Source organism: Coffea arabica, chromosome 6e (genome assembly GCF_036785885.1).
Source record: "Coffea arabica cultivar ET-39 chromosome 6e, Coffea Arabica ET-39 HiFi, whole genome shotgun sequence".
NCBI classification, from domain to species: domain Eukaryota; kingdom Viridiplantae; phylum Streptophyta; class Magnoliopsida; order Gentianales; family Rubiaceae; genus Coffea; species Coffea arabica.
Window position 1 is genome coordinate 15,335,367 of NC_092321.1, and position 18,817 is coordinate 15,354,183.

Sequence of the window (18,817 nt, forward strand, 5' to 3'; positions counted from 1 at the left end):
AAAAGAAAAAAGGCAATATCCTATGTAACGTGTATGGTGTCTGATGATCACATTTCATACCAATTGTTGTCATGATTTTTCCAGTGACAGGCCAAATTGACAATTTATGGGATCTACTCCGTTTATATCACGTGCTGCAGTCCTGAAGGCGAAGGCAAAAGTACTGTTCCAATTTCCAACTGCTAGGTCATAAAGGACTGCCTATTGGCTAAGAACAGCACAAGCAAAGAATTAGTTTGCCCTCTCAAGTTGTTTTCACGGGTACTAGATTTCTGCGTATCAAAGTAAAACTTGTATCAATACACTGGTGCACTTTACGTGTAGGACAAATGTTAGTCAACATTTCTTTGGTTTACATGTTCTAGTTTTTCCGATATTATTTGGTTTGCTTGTTCTTTAAATTATACGCCTAGAACTAGTACTGATATATGAAGTGAATGTATGATTTCAGAGTTTTAAGGAATCTAAAAATTTAGTTCCTTGGTTATTCACTTATTCTTTGCTTCTTGCAAGCATGCATCTAGGTTCGGGTCCAGCAAGGGCTTCTTGCTAGTATTGTGCAGAATATATACCAATTACTGTTATATACCAATTGCTGTTATCAGATCTCATTTGACCATCTTCTTCTTGTTTGATCCTATTACCATCACACCATGGCAGCCTCCAATGATCAAACTAGTAAAAAGTATATGGTGCTGAAACCTGATGAAGCAAGCCTTATAGGCCTCATTCGTTTCCTAATTTCTGGTAACATAGAGAGCAAACAATTCATCGAGTGCCTCAGGGTGAAGAAGACGAGCCTCAAGCATAGAGTGTATATCTTTTTCTCAATTTTCATTCAAAATGTTCTCCAGTTCGCAGCAAAGCCCTTGTCTGTTTTTGGTTCAATCTTTGAGTTGTGGCTAAATCTTCTTGCATGTAATGGAAACTTCTGTCTTTTCCTACTGAATCTTTTGCGAGGTTAGTTTATTTGTCCATTTCATTTTCTGCACCCCTAGCATGCACTACTTGTGTGCATGTTGATCTGTTGCATCATGAAAATTGAAGTGATCATATAGATGTATCTGGCATACAGGGAAGGTGGTGGTGCCAGCAGAAGGATCAGCTGACTTTATGTCATTTCTAGGGCATTTTGACAGAAGAGTAGAATTGGATAAGAACATCAAGCCAGGTGACAAAAAATATTTTGCAGAGCTGTCTGTAATGGCTTCTAAAATTGCATATGAAAATAAAGCATTCATCAAAGCTGTCGTTGAAGATAAATGGAAGGTAATATAGTGTTTCAGATTACTAATGCCATCGTTCATTTTCAAAGTTAAAAATATATGGTTGATAAGAAATTTTTAAAAGACAACTAGAAATCTGGTAGCTACCAATAACTTATGCAAGTCTCTAAATTAGCTATACATAAGTTAATTGTCTGCTATTTTATGCAGATGGAGTTAATAGGGGAATATGACTTCTGGAATGGTAAGCATCACATTGTGCTAATAATCAAGATTGTTCAATAGTTATCGACCTTAATTTGCTTCACCACAATATTTGCAGAGTATCAACAGAAATATTCAACACAAGGGCTCATAATCCATGATAAAACAGCTAATCCTGATATGATCATTGTGGCCTTTAGAGGAACCGAACTCTTCAATGCAGATGATTGGCGTACAGACTTTGACTTATCTTGGCACAAGTTCCAGAGTATGGGAAAAGTCCATAGTGGCTTCATCAAAGCTCTAGGATTACAGAACGATCAAAGTTGGCCTCCTACAATTGACCATGATAATAAAAAACCGATAGCTTACTATACCATCAAAGAGAAGCTCAGGAAACTTCTTCATCCCCACAGTCGGACCAAATTTATTCTAACTGGACACAGCTTAGGAGGAGCACTTGCTATCCTCTTTCCGGCAGTTCTGGCATTGCATGATGAGACTTGTATATTGGAAAGACTGGAGGCAATCTACACGTTTGGGCAGCCAAGAGTGGGAGATGTGAAATTTGGAGACTTTGTCAAGGAGCAGCTTAAGAGCTATGATATAAAATACTACAGATTTGTGTATAATCATGACATTGTGCCCAGGCTTCCCTATGATGATGACACAACACTATTGTTTAGACACTTTGGAACATGCCTTTTCTATAACAGCCTGTATGAAGGAAAGGTAAACATTTGATTGTCCTCTAATATTCCTGTCAAAAACTGTCCAATAAATTCTTTCAAAAAAGTTTTTCCTGGTGCCTATGATGCAGATATTTCCGCAAGAACCACATAGAAACTACTTCTCCATCCGTGCGTTCATAACAAAAAGGCTTGATGCCCTTTGGGAACTTGTAAGAAGCTTTCTTCTTCCCCATTTATATGGACCAGAATACAGAGAAGGCCTGCTGCTACTAGTATGTAGATTGTTTGGTCTCCTAGTTCCTGGTTTTCCAGCACACGGAATCCAGGAGTATATCAATGCAGTCCGGCTGGGAACTGCTGAGTTTTGGAGATGCAAGGAGGGGATCACGGGTGGTGCAAATAAATGTTTTTGTTCACAATGACAAATGCCAGTTGTAAATTTAGGCCAATATACAGTGGAAACTAATGAAAGTAATGTAGTCAATTATTGATTTGATCAGTATCCTGGAACAGAAACAATGCTCTGTGAAATTCAAGCATGTTGATTTCAAGTGGAAAGAAACAAAATTTTATATGTGGATTGAAAGGCCTTGTTATGAATTTGCTTTTTCATTCTTTTTAATTGAAAGCAGATTCTGAGTTTCCTTGCTTACGAATCGAAAAATTATTCTTTGACATTAATCCGAATAGTCCAGCAAGCAAAGATCGTTACAGTTTTCTCAATTTTAAGTTCAAAATTAGGCTGAAATTCGCAATTTGGATGATACTATACTTAATATATAGGTATACTACCAGATTCTACAGTTACAACTTACAAGTGATGTCAATGCTGAATCATAAGGTAATAAGACACTTCATGCTGAAAGCTCACTCACGAAATCTTTAAAAAGTAGCAGTACTAATCAGATTTGTTTAGAAGAATCGGACTTTTCCAGCACTTTGATGATGTATTATAAATTTATGGGATAATTTCAGAAACCAATCCTAAGGTGTCTGACAATGTCACTTGGCTCTCCTAAGGTTTTCATAATTACGGGAGCTCCATTGGTGTAATAAAAAGACAACAACGTCCTTCATTTAATTGTCAACTCATTGAAAAACTCTACCAAAAATTAACCTCCCTCATCTATTGCAAACCAATGATTCAAATAGCAGCCTTCCCTATTTAACTCTCTATTCTTTTTCTCTTACGTTTTTCTTCCTTTCGAATTTATTTATCCATTCCCATTGACTAAATATGTATTGTTGTTATCAACAAAACCACCATGCATACAAACCACCGGTGTTTATCTATCTTGATGTATATTCTCATTTCTTTCTCTTTCACTATTAAATAGCTTCTCTATACCCATTTCTATTTTCAATTTTTTTCAGGTATTAACAAATTGAATTTGTCAAACAATAGGTTGAGTGATGATTTAGTTGTTAAACTAGCTGGAGATGAAGATAATGGCAGTAATAAAAAAATAAAAAATTAAAGATGGAAAGGCTAAGGAGAACTAAATAAATATTATACTATTATGGTTGTTATGGGAAAGAAAATATTCCTAATATATTTATAACTGTATTGCGTTTCTATTTTCTATTGCAATTCCTAGTGATGGTATTCCTACAGAGACAAAATTTGATTGATTTTAAACGTTGTGCTGATGGAGTATATTGGGAATTCGTATTAATGGTGATGACTTAGACTAATTTGTACTGGGAAGGTAGCAGCTATAGAATTGGAGTTTAGAGATATTAATGAATACAATGTAGCTGGATATTAAGTAAAATTTGGTATTAATATGAAATTATAGATAAGTTTTTGAATATTTGATTCGACATTTTTAGTTGATATAAAGAGAGGTTTCGAAGCAAAGATAAACGTTTATTCATGAGTGATTTGGATGTTGTGAATTATATTAAATAATGAAAATAGGCGAGAGAGGTATAATTTTTAAAACTCAAGAGGAACTTCCTGCAATTAATAAAAACCTTAGGAGAGGCATGTGTAATTATCCCTAGATTTATTTCCCCGATTATTATTAGCGTTTGGCCCGAAGAGAAAGTTTCATATACCCTACTTTTGAAAGTTACACTTCAAAGAGTTAATTCCCACATTAAGTTCCATTAAACGCCAAATTATGGAGTAGCTAAGATGATGACAAAGAATGGCAAGAAAATCTCAACGCTCAGAGATGATAATCACAAAACTATAGCCCTTCAAAGAAAATTTATTTTTAGTACCGATGAAAGAAAAGTTTAGGACAATCACAAAACTTACAGCCCCCCAACCTACAACTAAATACATTTGTCCAATAGCTCAATTAAACGAAGACCATGGTCCATTCGGGCTCCTACCCACCGTACGATCAACTAATAGCTTCAGATTCCGATTGACTGAAATAGATAGAGTTAAGATGAAGAGCGTATATTTGAAATGCGCGTCTCTTTCATTTTGCACACTGCATAAGATCAGCCCAGTTGGAAAGCAATTCACCAATTGATATGCAGACGATGTCTATCTTTCATACAAAAATCGGTCCCAGCCAAGTTCACCGTCAAAAAATACAAATTTAAAATGGAATGATAAACTACATGATACAAATGCCACATGTTTCTATCAAATGAAGGCTGAAGTCACAAGTTTTATCTAAGGCCTGATAAGATGCTGAGTTTCATTGCTGCTTTTGTACACTTACTGAAGAATCTCCCCCATTCTTGGGCTTTCCTGGGGCAACCTTACCAGGGGTTGAGCGCTCAGACTGAGAAAACCGGATCAAAATTTGCATCATAAGTGTAACCACCAATAAGGCAACTGCTGAAAGTGTGAGACCTTTCCACGAGGAAAGAAGTGATGACCACTGGAGAAACTTCAAGACCCCAAAAGCCAGCAGACAAGACCATGAGACCACCACCTGTTATCATTACGCAGTTAGCATATAGTTTTAAAGACGTGTGAATGAAATGATCCACCACAGCCAAATCTCATGATCTAAACTGATAAACGGCATTTTACCAGAAGTGATTTCTTGGGGCGACCAATGTCTCTCAACAGTTGCTCACCAAAAGTGTCCTGTTCTTTGTGTTTGTCCAATAACTCATCCTGGTTATCACATAGTGAACAAAAGGCAAGCCACAGTTAAGATAACACTCTAACTGTTATTACGATAAAAACAAATAAAGAATAGGCGCTGCAGAAGCAAAAATTAATGAATTAGATAAGCATAGATGAATATGAAACTTGTCATGAAAGGCCGCCCGCAAAATTTTGGCATGACAAATATCCAACTAAACTTATCAATGATAAAGGAACCAAGAGTGCACCTTGGCCACAAAAATATCTTTACACCATTGACCAACATCATCATCTGTTTCTGGCAAATCCTTCATCAAGTGCCGTTTGAGATGCACATGAACCTGCAGAACTCTAAACTGTTATCACCCAGTACAGGTTGAAAAGCACTCAATACATTGGAGTCTCTCAACCATTGTACCCTATGCAGATACACATCCAAGTACTGGATATGGATGCAAACTCTGTTCTAGTACTGGGTATTAAACTCTCAATTAGATTGAATTAATGTTTAAAGGGTATGTAAATGCCTAGTTTTAAGTAAACAATGTCACATCTTTTTTGTATATTTTTTCCAGGGCATTAATACTACCACGAAAAAAAAAGGATCTTGATTTCCTTGAACATGATACTAGTAGTACTTGAGGCTTTCTCTATTTGTATTTGTGTAAAATGGTAAAATGCCATATTTAGGCTTCAATGGATAAACTCAATGCTGACGGTCAAACAGAATTGCAGCTTACCACCGAAGATTGCCCCTTGAAGAGTCGTGTCATTGTTGGTGCTTGTGAACTTTTGGGAATAGCAACTGTGACATCATATATGGCTGGGACAAATGACCGCATGTGACTGACAGCTGTAACAAAACCCTGGAAGTAATGATCAAGAAACAGCAGTAAGTTTGAGAAAATAAGTGGGTGAAAAGAACTTTCTTGCCTTCATTTAGAACCATCACGTTCGGAACTTAAGAATCCTTATGATGGTCTTAAACAAAGGGAAGAAAGTTAGCACAGACTGGCGTATCTTTTAGGTTGAATAAAATAAAATTCAATTAAGATCATTTGACAAACAAGCTTCACAGAGATCAGCCTACTTCAAAACATGAAAAGTATATGTTCAGAATCATTTCTAATATGTACAACTTCTGCTATGAGCAAAGAAGAGAAAAACAAAAGGCATATTTAGGTTCAAAGACGCAATATCCTTCACTACAGGATTAGAATTGCTAAAAGTTAAGATGAAAGTGGCCTTACACTAGTCAAAATATACTAATGGGGAAAAAATATTGATGGTCCTTTACAACATGAATATGGTTATAAAGTGAGTGAGCATGTCTAACCATCTGCTGTCAGTTGAACTGAACTGATATACCTAGACAGAGAAGAAAATCAAGACAAGCAAATAAAGCTAAGCGAAAAATGAAATATTCAGGACAAGCAAAAGAACACAAACAAAAAGAATAGCAGCATTAAAACTAACATCTTTACAAACTCTTTTTAAGGAGTAGAGTGAATTTAGATCTCAACCTTAGTACGGGGAATCAAAACATTCCTAGGAACAGGCAACCCAGATGATGCTGCATATTCTTGAGCAGCTAAGAGCTTTGCTTGTGTAAAACGAGTCCCTTCAACAAAAAGCGCTAGCCAAAAGGGCAGAGGATAATCCCTTAGCCGTTCAAGCCCTGACTGTAAATAGAAGCCAATAAAAGCTCAGACAAATTCAATTAGGATGGCTCCAAAACAATGAACTGGAAGAGAAAAAAAAAGAGAAGGAAAAAGAAGCATACATATGCTACCAAAACCTGTATGTTCAAACACAAATAAGAAGTAAAGGCAGTCAAGAACCTACTTTAGATTACCATACCTTCAAAGTGCTCTCATCTTTGGCCCAGGTTCTTTCAAGAAAAAGATACTCAGAAAACCACATGGACCAGCCAATGACCTGCACAAAATAGAATACAAAATCATTCTCATTGAATATGTAAACTCACAACAGAAGCTCCAAGGAAATGTACAACAAAAGGAACAAAGAAGTGTCCAGCCAAAATGGAAATATACAAATTTAAACTTAAGTAGAAGTACATCCATCACCTACAAAAACCAATGCTAAAATTGTTTGGATACCAAATTTTTTCAAATAATTTTCCCTTACATCATACACACATTTCCCAACCAACATTTTTATATTTCCAATCACCTTTTTATTTCGCATACATCACATCACAAAAAGTGCTACATTAATTATTCCAAATAATATTTCAAATAATACTCTATCCAAACAAAAGTGTTTTCATTTTTTCAAATAATACTCTATCCAAAATGTGTTTCATTTTTTCTCCTTTCCTGAATTGTTACCCTCTTAACTTGAATATGAAAGAATCATTACAGAGCACCTTTCATCTGCCAAAAACAAATTTCACACAAAATAGAATAAAGTAGGCAAGATTCAGTTCTGCTTCTTTAGCTGCAGCAGAAAAAGGTTTCTTCCCCCAATCATGCATACTACCAGGGCATTTCATATGTTTGCCCAAAATTATACAGGACAAAAGTCCACAATGTACATCACGTAGACAAAATGGGCTTCCAACATGGAAAATTTAGTGACTGCTTTTATCCGAAATAGTTGAGAATCCAAAATACATGTAATCGCACAAAAAGCATGTTCTCTGAAAAAAATTTGAAAATCGAATCAACACCTATTGCAATTTTCTTCTTTGTGCAACTATTCTAGTAGCAGCAATATGCTTTACAAGGATTTACTCCAAGAAATTATTTCAAAATCATATAACAATGGAGTACAAAATACAATTTCGAAGTCAAATGCTAATTTCTCAGAAAGGACTTGCATCATTGAAAAGCTTTTTGTATATTGTCAAAAAGCAATTAGAATACATGTACCAAAAGAAAAGAACACATGAAATTCATAACAGTAGCATGTTCAGAAGAAATTAGTCCACGAACAACTTTGTCAATTATGACAAAATTACAGAGTAGTAAGAGTTGCATCACATATGCTAAATGTCATAATAAAACCCTTTACCGGAAGAAGCTTTGATGATTTCTTCATGACTGCCAGAGTGCTACCCAAGCAACCTGATCGCTGTTCAACAGATTGAAGATTAAAGCAATAGGTAGAAGCAAATAACGACAACAAAGAACCAAAAAGTTGGGGTCATACTGCAGATTTTATCGGAGTATCTCAGTTTGTCTTCCTCAGGTAAAAATTACTGCATAAGGGAAATAAACTATTTTTTCACACAAAGATGGTACAATCCTTGTCTACTGGTTTACTGCTTAGTTTACATACAAATTAGTTCAAACAGGCATCTATAACGAATTCTAAGTGTAATATCAAGCTCTCACATATCCAAACACTGCAAAATACAGCAAAGAAGGCAAAGCATAGATGGCAGAGGAAAGCCAGATTTATGCGAGTAGCTATTTTTTCTTATGAAAGCGCATGGCCAAGACACATTATATATACTGTAAACTAGATCAAGAATGTTGATGGCTGCTGTTAAGTATATTCCAATGTCGGTGGGTTATGCCAAGCAATGTTCTAGATGTCATGTTTTGCTGGACCAAGGCAGACTAAATACATAGAATTATAAGAGCTAGACACAGTGCACCAGTGAAGTGATTTCGGTAATGTGAAATGAGAGGAATAAGAGAGTTTTCAAGTAATCCAGAAACTGGTGGATAATGCTGGGCTTTTATATTTGTTGCCTTGGATTAGGAAATCATTCTTGCATGAATAGACTCTTCAATGAACTTGTTCTCTGAACTTCACACGTAATCACTCAATTCTTGCATATGGGAAATACCATCTTGCTATTACATGTCTTACTTTACTTATCCAGTAAAAAACAGGTGGCCAAAGGAAAAGCAGCAGATATGAAACAGACCTGAGCCAGAACCCATCCAACAAGCCAATCAATATCACTCTTGTGATTAGATATAACAAGTGCATGTTCTTTACCTGATAAAAGTTAACCACAACAAATGCATTAATCACACATCCTGGGATAACAACAGTGAGCGAAGAACTGCAGCAAGCATAAAAAATACACACACAGAGGGAAGATGGATACCCTCTCACTTACCCATCAACTTAAAGGTTTCAGAATCTGTATAGAGTTGAATCTGCACCAAAAAAATTAATATTTTATATTAATGATTTGCAAGTAATATGCCATGAAATTTGTCTATTAAGATGGTATGTTTTATGGAACCTAGCTTTATGCATTGTGACCACCCTCTGACATGCTAAATAGAAGATTTTAAATTGGCAGCATTCAGACTTCAAATTTGAGCACTAGAAGGCCTTTACTTTCACTGCTGCTTGCACTTCAAGCTGGTCACGCATATTCAAATTAACGACTTATGTGCCAAATTAGAGATTCCCTTTGTTGTTCCAAAAAGGTTGCTAAAGGGTATAAAAGAGAACATGTGGATGTTTCTTGACAAGCAAAGCCACACTGTGCTTCCTGAATGTTCGCTTTCCTTCTATGCACATACAAAGTTCCTTGCTTTCAAACATTTATTACACCTTCCTTCGAGTTGCCAAATGCCTTAAGTTATAAAAATTAATTTAACCAGCAATAAGTGTAGGTTTCATCATGTTTCAAATGGAGATGAAGATCTTTAATTGCATTAAAGACAAGCTTCACACGATAATCCAGCCCACTTCTAGTTTGAGAGACTTCCTTTAGACCATAGTAGCACATACAAAAAAATTTACTTAAGATGACAGTTGTTTCCGTACTTAAAAAGGAGTACAAAGCTAATCAGTCTCAGCATTACTTGATCTTGATAAAATACACAAAAACACACACATGAATGGCCAATTCCCAAACTCCAATATGTCACATGCGTTGCTTCACACTTAACCTCCTTAACTAAATGGTGCCGCTACTGGAATAACCTTATATTAGCACCTTATTTAAAACATCTATTCGAGTTAAACAGCCCCATCAAGTTGCATGCCTAGAATATAACAGCCAGATCAAAATTACAGCAATGAGCTAACTTTAACAAAAATAGAAATAACACTTCTCTTATGAAGGAAAACAATCATCATTACCTTAACTCCAGCCCACCAATCAACTATCCAAACGAGCTCCAACCACAGTAGTTCTGCCAACACTCTGTTTATCCTCCTGTACGTACTCTTGGATAGTGGCCTTATCAGGACAAAAAATATCGCCTGAAAAATTATCCCACAACCAAAAAATTCGTCACTCATACATTAAAATCCACAAATTTCACGCACTTTCAACTGAAGGATCGATAGTCACGCGAAATGCATTGAAAATATCGAATTTTTCTGACCTAAATCAATTTCATCCATGAAAGAGAAATTCAAACGTAAAGAAAAAAAAAACCTGATGCATAAACTTACCAGACATCTAAATGAAACGAAAACCAAGATTTTGGAAACCCTAACTTTTAGGCATTAATTATTCATTTTTCGATACAAATTCTTAAATTTTTTTTTTAAATACAGAAATAAAATTTTTAAAAAAAATAAGAGGAGGATGCAATAGGTACCTGAAAGAGATTGATGACGAGGCCAGAGAGGAAGAAGAGAACGCCCAACGGCACTATTACAGCTGCCGCTAATTTCACCATCTTTTCCCCTACCCCTACCTCTCTCTCTCTCTCTATGCAACTGCAGCTGTCTCCCAAAAACATATATCTATAAATAAAATGCAATAATTTGAATAGACAATTTACAGAAAATGAGATGGGCGATTTACTTTCTCGATGCTGGGGAAAAGATGAATACGAAGAATCGGATTCATATAAATGATAATTAAATGAGAGTATTAAGTCAGTAATTATTTTTTGAACATTTAATATAACAGCAACAGGGAAAGCGGGGCGGGCGGGGACAGGAGAGGAGAGCTGAGTGTCGTCAGAAGAGGCGGCGTTGCGATAAACTCGCAGTTACCAATTTCAAGGTGCTACTGCTATTTGTTGCTTCGGGTTTTCTGCGGCCGCGTTTTAGATCAGAGACCGGTGGCTCATAAATGACACATGTGCTTCTAATAAATGCTCTTTTAATTACTAAAAAGTGGGCACCATTAACTTACGAGCAAATTATCCATATAGTCACTCAATTTTTAAATAGTAAAGATTTGATCATTCAATTTTTAATAGTATATTTTTATCTATTAAATTATCAAAATTCACATGATTCACGAAATATATTATTAATAATTAAATCTGACAAAACTAAGGATAAAATTAAATAAAATTATCCAAAATTTACACTTTTGATAGTTCAATGGATAAAAACATACTAGAAATTGATTACAAAATACTTTAGAAATTGATTACTTAAAAACATTTTTTGTTTTTGTGTACGCATTGCCAATCCTAAACAGGCTATTAGATTAATTGATATACCACTAGTATTTGTCCTTTCTTCCTTTTTTTTCTTTTTTTTTTTGAGGGGCTAAATCCACACCCCTTTATACTAAATCCACACCCTATATACTTATTAAGCACTTATGCCCTTAACTTTTATACATTAAATCAACACTTTTTATAGTATTTAATTATCTTTTTACATAATGAAAAGAGAGAGTAATAACATCTTTTCTACATAAAAAACTCACACCTATATCTTTATTTAAGCCTTATACAGAAATTCCTTTTCTTCTTTCTCTCATTCCAAATTTATGTTTCTTGACATGTATTGGAGGTAAGGTTCGAACCTTCTCCATTTTTTTAAATTTTTTAAAATAATTAATAAAATTAGGGTTGGCATCCCCACCTCGTTTACGGAATTTTGCCCAAAAAAATGGTAAATATTACTAGTATGAAGTCAATATGATTGCATATTTCACCTTGGAACTCAATTGATTTTAATTTTATGGAATTGAAATTTGTGAACATTTCTATTTACATGCTCATTAGTAATGGAAAATTTTGGATTGCTAAATTAAATTTTAAATTAGTACATATTTTTAAGCCCTTGTAAAATACTTGAAAATATTTTTCTTTTACAATGTAACCATTTGTTCTCTTTTTTATTATATAATATATATGTTTCTTGAAACTACAAAAATCATCAAATAAATTTAAAATCCAAGAGTATAAAATCTAATAAGTGTTTAAAGTATGGATTTAGTATCAAGGGGTATAGATTTAACCCCACCCTGTTTTTCTATGTACTAGAAAATTTTTTAAAATATTGGGAAGTAAATTATCTTGAGACTTTTATTTCTTAAGAAATTCTAGTCTACAATTTTGGATAATGGTTCACTTTGTAATTTTATTGGGGAGGATAGTGTGCCGAAATTCATATTTTTTAAGAAGGAAATTCCACTCTTTAGACGTAGATATAATTATAAGGTGCACAAAAAAAAGAAAAATGGAAAATTTATGGAAGAGAAAAATATATATGGAAGAATAGTGTAAATATTCTTACTATAATGGTTATGACAAATTAACTTCAAAAATACTTAAACACTCTGAAGTGGGTTTGAAAAAAAAAAAGACTTCTATTGTGAATTTGGAAGTAATTCTCATAGTATATAGAATTGGTCAAGCCAAAATAATAAATATTCAAAGTTTTGTGTTCAGCAAGTCAAATTTGAGTTCAAGTTGAGAATTAGAGAATGTATGATCTTATTTAAACTCTTTCCCCTTTTTTTAGTGTAAGTCAGGGTACTTGAATTTAGGACCTCTTATTTGTACTCCTTCATCGAAACCATCCAACTCATCTCTTTCCCAAATCTTATTTAAACTTGAATTCTTCAAATCAATCCATTAATTTAGTGAGATATTATTTACAAGAACTCAAGTAGATCATCATATAGCTTTTTTTTATCTCTTTTTTTTTATTATCGTGAAGGAGGAAAAAGAAAAATCCTTCACTTAATAAAAATGAAATATTCTACTTCCACTTTTCTGCGTCTAGTAGTCCAAAACTTTTTACTTATACTTCCTTCCCTTGAATGACACCTATGGCAAGCGGATGATCGATTTTAATGTCAACAATCAAAATTTAAATCTCATGCTAAGGTTAATCTTATCATTTTCACAAAAATAGTTATGCTGGTGGGTGCTTTAATTTTGGTTTTTTTTCATGTCTATTGTTAGAATAAAAAAAGAAAGCCTCAATTTTAAGGAAAAATCATTCAAAACGTCTCTCATATTTCATCAAATGAATTTTTTGTTCCTTCACTTTTGAAATAATAACTTTACGTCCCTTACAAAATTAAGTCAATAGTCTATTTTCGACCACTTTTTATATTGAATCTATCACGTGACCTACACATGATTTTTTTTTTAGAGCAAAATGGTTAGATTGTATTTGTAGTTAAATAAATGACCTGACCCATATTCATCTTTTCTCCAAAAAAAAATATATAAGACTTGACACGAACCATATTTACCTTTTCAGTAGAAAAATGTGATCTAACATTTTTGCGCATAAAAACTAATTGTATGTGGGTCACATGGTAATCTCAGACTAAAAAAAGGTCAGAATCTTAGGTCGGAAACAAATTTTGCTAATCTGAATTTATAAGGGACATAAAGTTAATAATTTAAAAATAAAAGATAAAAAAATTTATTTAATAAAATGTGAGAAAACGTTTTGAATAATTTTCTCTAATTTAATGATGATTGGGCTTCCCATTAAATTCTTTGAGCGTCACAAATACCACGCGTTTTTTCTGATTAGTAAGCTTTGTCTTCTTCATACGTAACAAGCGTGTGGTGCTTGGCAAGAATCAGGAAGTCATCCCAAATCAGACAAGCAGATATTGAAGTCTCTAGCTTCACCTGTCAAATTTGCTCGACTGGACTCGATCTTCGGCGTTTCTTGAGGATGAATTTTCCCTATATGACTAACGACAAAGGAGCTTAATGACTATAATTGATTTTGATGGAAGATCTCGTGGCTGAACTGGATGAAAAGAATAGGGATTCTCTGTAAAAGTTCAAATGGCGAAAATTCTGTACAAAGCAAAGCATACTGGTAAATTATATATGTTTTGGGCAAATGTATGTATTCAAAAATATATATCTGTAACTATTGCAAGTTTATCTCTCTCTTTTTTTTTAAGGAAATTAAAATTGAAGATCATAAGGAGAAAAGAAAAAGGCAAGTGAATTGGTTAAAATCTGACTGAAAAAAAAAATAAGATTGGTACTTTTGGTTGAATATTAAGTCACGAAAAAAGATCACATCAAAAGCACGATTTTGGAAAATTAAAAAAAGCACGATTTTGATTAGGGATGGCAACGGGGCGGGGTTGGGGCGGGGGACCCCTCCCCCGTCCCCCGCCCCGTTGCCTATTAGTTCCCCCCGTCCCCCGCCCCGTCCCCCGCCTCCTGCTCCCCCCGCCCCGCCCCGCCCTCGTCCCGCCTTGCCCCGCTTCCCCCGCGGGTGCCCCCGCGGGGTTAATAAAATTTTATTATATAATTTTATTATAATTAAATTTTAATAAATAATCAAGTACTAAAATATCAACACATCACCAAATTATTATTCATTGTAATTTTACAATTGAAACTCATAAAAACAATCAAACATAAGTTATTTGAATACAATCCAATATGATGAAATAAATATAACTAAAATAGTCAAGTTTTAATTTTTAGTACAAATGCAATCACTAATTCATTATTGTGTTTGTGCTTTTTTTTGAGAAAAAAGTGTTATTCTATTAAGTGTAATTAGAAATTTAGTATAAATGTATTAGTAAATTTAGTATAACTAATTAATAAATTCTATTAGTAGACATGTAGAATTATTCATATAATTGATAATATCAATTATATTACATAAACTAATATACATTATATAATACATCTAACTAATAATATCATTATCATAAGTTTATAACTAATTAACTTACATATTATATATAATTATATATATATATATATATATATTTTTTTTTTTTTTTTTTTTGCGGGGGGCGGGGCGGGGGATGGGGCGGGGGTATACTCCCCCGCCCCCCGCCCCGTTTCTAAGCGGGGGGGAAAAATTCCCCCCCGCCCCCGCCCCAACCCCCGTCCCGAGAGCCCCCCGCGGGGCGGGCACCCGCCCCCATTGCCATCCCTAATTTTGATGTTATACTAAGTACGTTAGATGAGAAAACATTAGACACGCAATATGAGAACAAGTCGGTTCTTAAATCCATCGTATATTTTTCGCTGGCAGGTGGCCTACAATGATGGAGATATGGTACTATTTTATTTATTTTAGTTGCTGAACTTGGTGGCCGAAGGTTAGGAAATAGATGCACCTAAACTATAAAACCTGGGCCCGAGAGTTCCTTCTAGAAAAAATATTGGAATAATTTTAGAAACCTCCTCCGAAGTTTCTACAATTTCACCGGTCTCTTCTGATGTTTGCAAAATAATACTGACCTCTTTTGTCGGTATCTTGGATCCAATTGCATATATCATATGGGAAGAAATTATTCATATAACCTAAGATATTATGTCTTATTAGAAACTAATATATGACAATTAAGTAATTAGAGTACTAATTAAATACAAGTAACTAATTAACGGAAGAGAATTTTGGAAACATTCCTTGAGGTTTTTGACAATCACAACTATCTTTCTTGAGATTTGAAAAATTACGGAAACCTCTCCAAAAATTATGTTTTAGTAACACTTCATGCTGTGAGCAAAAAAAAATCTAATGAATATCCAATATTACCCCTCTTTGATATGTAAAACAAATTCGCCAAAATGTCAACTATCACCATTATCCCTTAGGTGAACATTTCAAGTGTAAAAAAATTTAAGCCATGTTTTGATTCTTTTGAAAGCATTCTTTCTTGATACTTTGGACTTATTTTTTTGTTTAAGTAATTTTTTAACATACTTATTTTAACAAATGCCTCCCTATTTGGTTGGTTGATTTTTTGTAAATTGATTAATAAATCTAATCAGAAAAACAGAAATGAAGTATAATGTACTAAATTTAAATTTCATGATTCACCCTTTAGCTTAAAAAGGCCACAGTTTTGCAACCGATATTTCACCTTCAGCTTGCTACACAAAACCACCATTTTCCTACCTCATAGTTTGTTGCTTCGAGTGAAAATAAGATCCGTTATAATGCTTCATGTTGCCTTTATATACAAAATGGCAAAGAATCGGAAAAATAGCCATTGTAACCCAATGCACTAGCCGTTTGTCCAACTTTGTAGAAAAAGCCAATTGCTACTTATTTCTGGTTTTTTGTTATTTGTACTTACTTTTTCTCCCTTTTATTAATATGTTTTCAGTCTTTTATTAATACAGCTTGCACATATGCATAAAAGGCATGTTTTGGAATAAAAATTTTATCTCTCTCTTTGAAGTACTTTTTTAATGGTACTTTTTTTTTATATTTAAACTGATTTTGTTATCAAAATCTTAATCTTAGGAGAAGTTAGTCTGAACTTTTAAATCTTAAGAGAAGTCAGTGAAATTGTAAAAAACCTCAAAGAAAGTTTCTAAAATTAGGAAAATGTACGAGGGTGTACACTCAGTATATATTAGGAACTACCTATAGCATATAATCTTTCTCAATAACTATACAATTCTATGTTGAAGGGCTAGGATATTGTTTTGGTCAGAGCACAAAATAAATCGAATTCTTCCCACAAATGTGTTACAAGTCATTGAAATATAGTATTTTATATTGAAAAATTCACTAGTGAATTAAATTCCTAGTAATAACATTGGACTTGTATTTTTAACATAATTCTTCTACGAGAGCTTTATCAAATCACTTTAGGCACATAGATGTATTGGCTTTCTAGGAATTACTGGGACAAAAACATTTTTTCTTTTTTTAATCTATTACCTACAATGTATTTTTTTCCTCAGTGCGGGCAAATCTATAAATTTCTACTATAGATTTTTTTTTTTTTTAAAGTTGCTATACCTTAAATTGCAGTTTTTCTTTGACCAGTACATAGATCCATGCACCCCTGATTCTATACCTAAACATTCACACATGATCTAAAAACGTATGAGAAATGCCACACTGAATACCAGATTCCAATTCATCTTTATTCATATTTAATTCCTAATTATTTTAATTAGGAGGAAAAAAGAATCTTCACTTGCAATGAAATCATTTTTTAAACTGATATGACCAAAAACTACACTTCATCTTACCCAAAAATCAGAGCATAAAAAATGAGCTACTGTTAGAAAACTATTTTTTGGGTGTGAAAACCAGCATAGACAAGGATCAAAAGAAGTTAACCTTAACATGGTAAAAATAACAAGCCACCAATAAGTATAGTAACTAATAAATTTCTCAAGCAAACAAATAGTGTGGCTTCCAAATGGTAAAAGCAGCAATTTCCTAATCATGCAGTGCTCTCTTCTATATATATGGTACTTGAAATATGTTCAAAAGTAATATTCACATTAGTTAGCATTTAAAAGATATCGAAGTAACTATGAACTTTGCATGAGAATAGCAGAAAGCTAAGCCTTCAGGGCATAGATTACATACTCATATACAGTAGTTGTACAAGAAAAGAAAACATGAACCAACAACTTCAGACTAAACAATCCGCATCAACTACATCAAATCCAATTAATATGCTTAAAATTGGCGACCACAAAGTGAATAATTTGTATGCAGAAATTAAGTATATTAGTAAGTAATCACAAAACCAAGAATCAATGCTTAAATGATACGATTATCTACACATGAAAAAGAAAAAAAATGTTCTTACAAAAGCAGTTAGATGGCATTTTTCAAAGTTTGAAAACTAAAAAAAAAATAAAGAAACTTAGGTGCTTCCTTGAGTTTCCGAAGCTTCCAAGTATCACTTATTTAGCAAACAAACAGCACCAAAGTCGAAGAATGAGAAGTAGCAGCATCACAAGCTTGATTCAAGGTGATGAACATCTATATCTAATTGTACATCCTTTTTTTTTTGGTGTAAAAGTTCATACTTGAGGAAAAAGCCCATGTTATGGCATTAATTGATTTTAGAATCATGCTTACGTGAAAAGGTTCAGCTACTGAACATATAGAACTTCAGAAAATGGTTATCCAGTTTCTTTTTCTTGAAGAGAACAGACCAAAATGGAAATGCACAAAAGCTAGATTAAGTAGAATACAGTAATAGCACACCAAAAATCTTTTTGCAACGAGTCTTCAACCAAAAAGAAGGTTTTCAACAAGAAAAACACTCAATAGCTTGAAGCTATATCATGTGCCAAAATCCCACATTAAATGGATCTCATGTAAAGACCCCATAAGTTTGTTGTTAAACTGTATCCGGTGAGAAACAATTGACTGAGAACTAATCAACTAAAGCGAAACTCCGCATTGGTGAAGGACAGCTTTTGATGTTATCCTCATATCCTTTGTTTATGGCAAGAATATAGTTTATCTATATCTATATAGTATATAAAGCTAGAAGGATGGCAGTTGGTGAAAACTTTATTTTTTTGTCATTTTTTGAACTTCTAATTTTATTCTTATAGAAACTAATTTTTACCTTAATTACTTAATCACATTTTGCCAATGTAATCACTCTAAGTGTTGCAATTACCAAATTACTATACCTTTATAACCAAAGTTCTTTAATAAATTTACATAAATTGTGTTTATGTAAAAAAACAAAATTTATATAATACTAATTT

At 33.6% G+C, this 18,817-nt stretch overlaps 2 protein-coding genes across 5 annotated transcripts; one reads left to right on the plus strand and one right to left on the minus strand.

Annotated features, from left to right (window-relative positions):
• Positions 1 to 381: 381 nt before the first annotated feature.
• Positions 382 to 2,624, plus strand: LOC113708071 (triacylglycerol lipase OBL1). Of its 2 annotated transcripts, none has more exons than XM_027230528.2 (5): positions 382 to 960; positions 1,076 to 1,269; positions 1,437 to 1,470; positions 1,549 to 2,162; positions 2,251 to 2,624. In XM_027230528.2, exons 1-5 carry the CDS (start codon positions 654 to 656, stop codon positions 2,542 to 2,544), a joined length of 1,443 nt encoding a protein of 480 aa, XP_027086329.1. In that variant the 5' UTR covers positions 382 to 653; the 3' UTR covers positions 2,545 to 2,624. The 2 variants fall into 2 exon arrangements, with proteins under 2 accessions (XP_027086329.1, XP_071911526.1); XM_072055425.1 differs by having other exon boundaries at positions 1,127 to 1,269.
• Positions 2,625 to 4,536: 1,912 nt separating this feature from the next.
• On the minus strand, positions 4,537 to 11,232 carry LOC113708648 (1-acyl-sn-glycerol-3-phosphate acyltransferase 2). 3 transcript variants are annotated; one of them, XM_072055426.1, is made up of 12 exons: positions 11,133 to 11,232; positions 10,730 to 10,856; positions 10,263 to 10,385; positions 9,283 to 9,322; positions 9,085 to 9,158; positions 8,220 to 8,279; positions 7,044 to 7,121; positions 6,707 to 6,865; positions 5,924 to 6,049; positions 5,432 to 5,524; positions 5,124 to 5,210; positions 4,537 to 5,022 (listed from the first exon to the last, which is right to left on the minus strand). In XM_072055426.1, exons 2-12 carry the CDS (start codon positions 10,808 to 10,810, stop codon positions 4,783 to 4,785), a joined length of 1,161 nt encoding a protein of 386 aa, XP_071911527.1. In that variant the 5' UTR covers positions 10,811 to 10,856; positions 11,133 to 11,232; the 3' UTR covers positions 4,537 to 4,782. The 3 variants fall into 3 exon arrangements, with proteins under 3 accessions (XP_071911527.1, XP_027086997.1, XP_027086996.1); XM_027231196.2 differs by having other exon boundaries at positions 10,939 to 11,178; XM_027231195.2 differs by lacking the exon at positions 11,133 to 11,232 and having other exon boundaries at positions 10,730 to 11,128.
• Between the last annotated feature and the right edge of the window lie 7,585 nt (positions 11,233 to 18,817).